Genomic DNA, 3,920 nt, shown 5'->3' on the forward strand with positions numbered 1-3,920 from the left:
GAATTTTAAAGAAAAGCTTGTAAATCCCGGTGAAACTTAAAATTTTTTCTCATTAAAGTTTCAAATCTTGGCAAATTTTTCAAAACTTTATTTTTATCAAGGCATACAAATTTTTGACACCAATATAAAAGTTTCACTTCTTAACAAAACTAATAGCAAAAAAACGTTTATCCATGATCGCTAAAGGCTCACAAGGCAGACAATCTAAGGGACAAAATCCTGCTAAGTGCAACAATTTTGTGCCTCAAAAATTAAGTTGCCAATGTTCACTTCCATAGAAGAAATATCAAGAGCAAGAATAGCAACTTGCTACAAAAACAGTGTTCAACTAATGCAGAACAAATATATTATTGACCGAGGGTGCCAAATTCTTCTCACAATATTTGATAACAACTCTGCAAACACATTCGCTATAATCAACATATACAAGCCGCCCAAACTCCCACCGCAACATTGATTGCTATCTTGAATGTAATTCTCTAAGGCTTGAAGCTCAACACAACCACAACTATTGTAGGTGAGTTCAACATCAACTAGAACTCAAACTCAAGCACTACACAACTTCATAAATTCATGAGCAGTTTCCATATGACACAATTGATTCGAGTGCCAACTACTACACATGGATCGACTCTTCACCATATTTGGATAAACAACCCCCAAGTCCACAAAATCTATGGAGCTAATTACATTTATTGGTCCAACCACTAGCTTCTTTACACAACACTAGATCTCTGGACAGGCCAGGTCAGAGTGCAAAGGTCGCTCCTGCCAAAGGATTGCTCCATTTGTTTCTCATTGCTTTTGGAGATTTCTCAGTGCTTTTGGAGGTTTCTCGATTGCAAATTCTCCATTGCAGCCAGGCCAAAAAAACTGTCGCCCACGGTTGCATCTACTATGTTTTATTACGGCTGGAACCTCCGTCACTCTTGTCCTGCAAATTCTTTTCTATTTTTTTTCGCACGGCTGGAACCTCCGTCACTCTTGTCCTGCACGCGCGAATACGGTCGAGTCTGGACAATCTGGTGGCGAACAGCGAGGTTTAGAAAAGCCTTGCCTTGTTATTCGCCATCACATTTGTCCCGATTTCGAAGAAATTCATGCACTTTGCAATGCCTCTATGACGATTTGCGCCGTTCGATAACTGAGTATCATTTTAGAATTAGGCCTGGGCTGGAACTCGATTAAAGTCGACGGTGTACATCCAGCTAGCCCCTCACCATTGAATTCATCGAGAGGGATACACTCGATGAAGGATCCTTGTCCATAGTAATTGTGAGGGCTATTCTGCTGTGTGAAACGGGATTATTGTAACAGACACCTTGTACCCTGACTTCAATATATATGTACGATAGAGGCTACACCCCTTTGCCATCATCAAAGCGATTACAGTGCGAACTTTTCTCGGTCACTCAAAAGTACTCCCGTCGCTAGCCATAAGTTCAGCATACAGCAGTGAATCGCATTTTCGTTTTTTACTAGATATTCCTTACTAAGCATTGACATAGACGTTCATGTCTTTGTTGTTGTAGACGCTCTTGATCGTCAGCACAATGGCAACCAGCGCCTCCACTTTAAGCGGGGTTTCCTTTACCAAGAACACGAACTTATTGCTTCTCAGCTTTGTCCTTGTAAGTCTTTGGTTTCCGCAAGCCTTTTGCGACTTAGTCCCCGTGCTCACCACCTTCTATACATACTCAGCTCCTCAGGACTGTTCACCGCAAAATGGTGATGCGGCCACCTGGAGTTATACTGGGTGTGGCTGCATTGACATTCCACTCTACGGTCGTGCTGGTTACTTCTATCAGTATGTAGATAACACGGCCTCCGTCTACAACACGTTGGGTTGCCAAGGAGATGCTGCGACAAATTTCGGCACTCAGACACTAGGAGATTGTAACGCCTTTGGATGGCAGAGTATCAAAATCAATTGCTGATCTGCTTGGCCTGAAATAATTACAGCTACTGTGCATGCTCTAAAGTCCAGGCCCGGGTTGAAATGAAGAACTCACTGTGCACCGTAACTACTATGGTGTTGTATTTGGTATTGTATTATAGATATCGTGGTTGTGTAATACAACACTACTCGACCGTATCATGCAAATCTCATAATTTCTCGCAAAACTAAAACTTAGCATGCAAACTTGTTTCAAATGGCTTGCCAAAAAGCAAGGAGCTCTCCATGATCCGAAGCATAAATATAAACTTCATTTGCGGTATGCACGTGGAGCAGGTAACTACTAACTCAAAATTGAAGCTAGTATTTTATCGAAAATTTAAGGACAAAAGCGAATGGTGGACATGAGACGCGACACAGGGTCCGTTACCACCCGATCCTCCCTGCAAATGTCAAGGGTGGTGATTTATTATTGCAGATTTTGTGATGTCCATATTTTGGAAGCTGTCGACGTCCAACAAATACATGAATAAGGCAATGCAATGACTGATCCTCGTTGTAGTAATTTATACAATATTGTCACATGGACTACAACCATATGAATATAGGTATAGTCATCATTCAATCTTGCGTCCATCTTGGATTTCATTGCTCCCTCGCATCGATAACATGCATTAAACGAGAGAAATATTGTTGCAAGAATTCAGATCAAAAACAAAAGAAATTGAATGTACAAGTAATTGAAAATATTTATATTATAATATATAATATATAACTATTATAACCACACATAGTGTGGGCGGGGAGGTGGCGTGCTTCTTTCCCCAAAGAGTTATAATCCGAGAGAACAGGCCCTTCCCTGGACAGTGAGATAATGCCGAGAATATTAGCGTGGAGGATAAGTCTCACAAATGGATAAGAAACTGGCATATTACATGAATGTCAATAGTCATAATTATAGTAGAGCACCAAGAGACAATATCCCAAAAACTTGCCGTTGTGAGCCTAAGAGGATTTGCGTGCATCCTTGAGCGAGATGATTCCAACATTCTCAGGTCGTTTAGTAGACTCTGGACATTAGAAAAAGAGAACTATCATTAGAGAACTTCCGAAGTACAGCACATAACATTCTCACTCTCCACTTGACTAGCATCACGTGCCTCTCCAACCTCACAAAAATGAGAGTTTGAACAGTGTAGTAAGTCGAGCTTTTAGGCTTTTGAGAGTAGAGCAAAGGGTCATCGTGAGGCTCTCCAAAGCTTCACATGCCAAGGCTATGCCATGTACTTGGGCTTCATCTCTTCACGGCCCTTGCTATGCTTATGTGCTAGGACCTGCTTAAGCACCAGATCCATCTTGGCTACTTGCAATTGCTTAACACCAAATCCTAGAGACTGGTTGGCTTCTAACAATCAACCATGGTGAGTTGACATGGTTGATTTACCTTCCCACAATGCTTCTCAATAGTATCAATCTTCAATTGCAACCTTGCCTCCTTTCTCCTTACCCATGTTTTGATTCATTGTAATGGTTGACATCAATGGTGTGAGAAATTGAGATGGTTGATGTGCCTAGTTTGATCTTGTGCAATGTCAAATCTCCTCCATCTAGAACCATGCACATAGCATCAAGTAGAGCATTGCAAAACCTCCATGCGCCACAATTGATATGAGTTAAGGAGACTATAAAGAGAGGAGCTATGAAAATATCAAGGCAAGTTGAAAATTGAGTCCCTCCACTGTGGTAATCATCACGTTGCTAAAAACATTGGACAAGCGCATGGGTTATTACACATCATTATGAGCCCATCGCCAATTTTTTAATTCCACCCACGAGCACTCATCCCATAGCACCCCCAAAATAGTTCTATGATTAGCTATACCTAAGAGAAACCAACCACCTAAAGCCAAAATCCAAAAAATTGACTCAAACGCACAACCCCAAAACTCCAACACCTATCTCAAGACCAAATAGGAACTTAACACAAAACATTGACCCAAACTTGAATTCATCCTTTTTCTCA

The 3,920-nt window shown here is 41.1% G+C and overlaps 1 protein-coding gene across 1 annotated transcript; it reads left to right on the forward strand.

The window, feature by feature from the left end:
- The first annotated feature begins 1,553 nt into the window (after nucleotides 1-1,553).
- LOC147887122 (antimicrobial peptide 1-like) lies at nucleotides 1,554-1,937 on the forward strand. Its single transcript, XM_087394226.1, has one exon. The coding sequence runs from the start codon at nucleotides 1,554-1,556 to the stop codon at nucleotides 1,935-1,937; it is 384 nt and encodes a 127-aa protein (XP_087250352.1).
- Nucleotides 1,938-3,920: the final 1,983 nt, after the last annotated feature.

The sequence above is a fragment of the Dipteris shenzhenensis genome, chromosome 23, assembly GCF_047967505.1.
Source record: "Dipteris shenzhenensis isolate YYH24624 ecotype China chromosome 23, Dip_SZ_1.0, whole genome shotgun sequence".
Taxonomy (NCBI): domain Eukaryota; kingdom Viridiplantae; phylum Streptophyta; class Polypodiopsida; order Gleicheniales; family Dipteridaceae; genus Dipteris; species Dipteris shenzhenensis.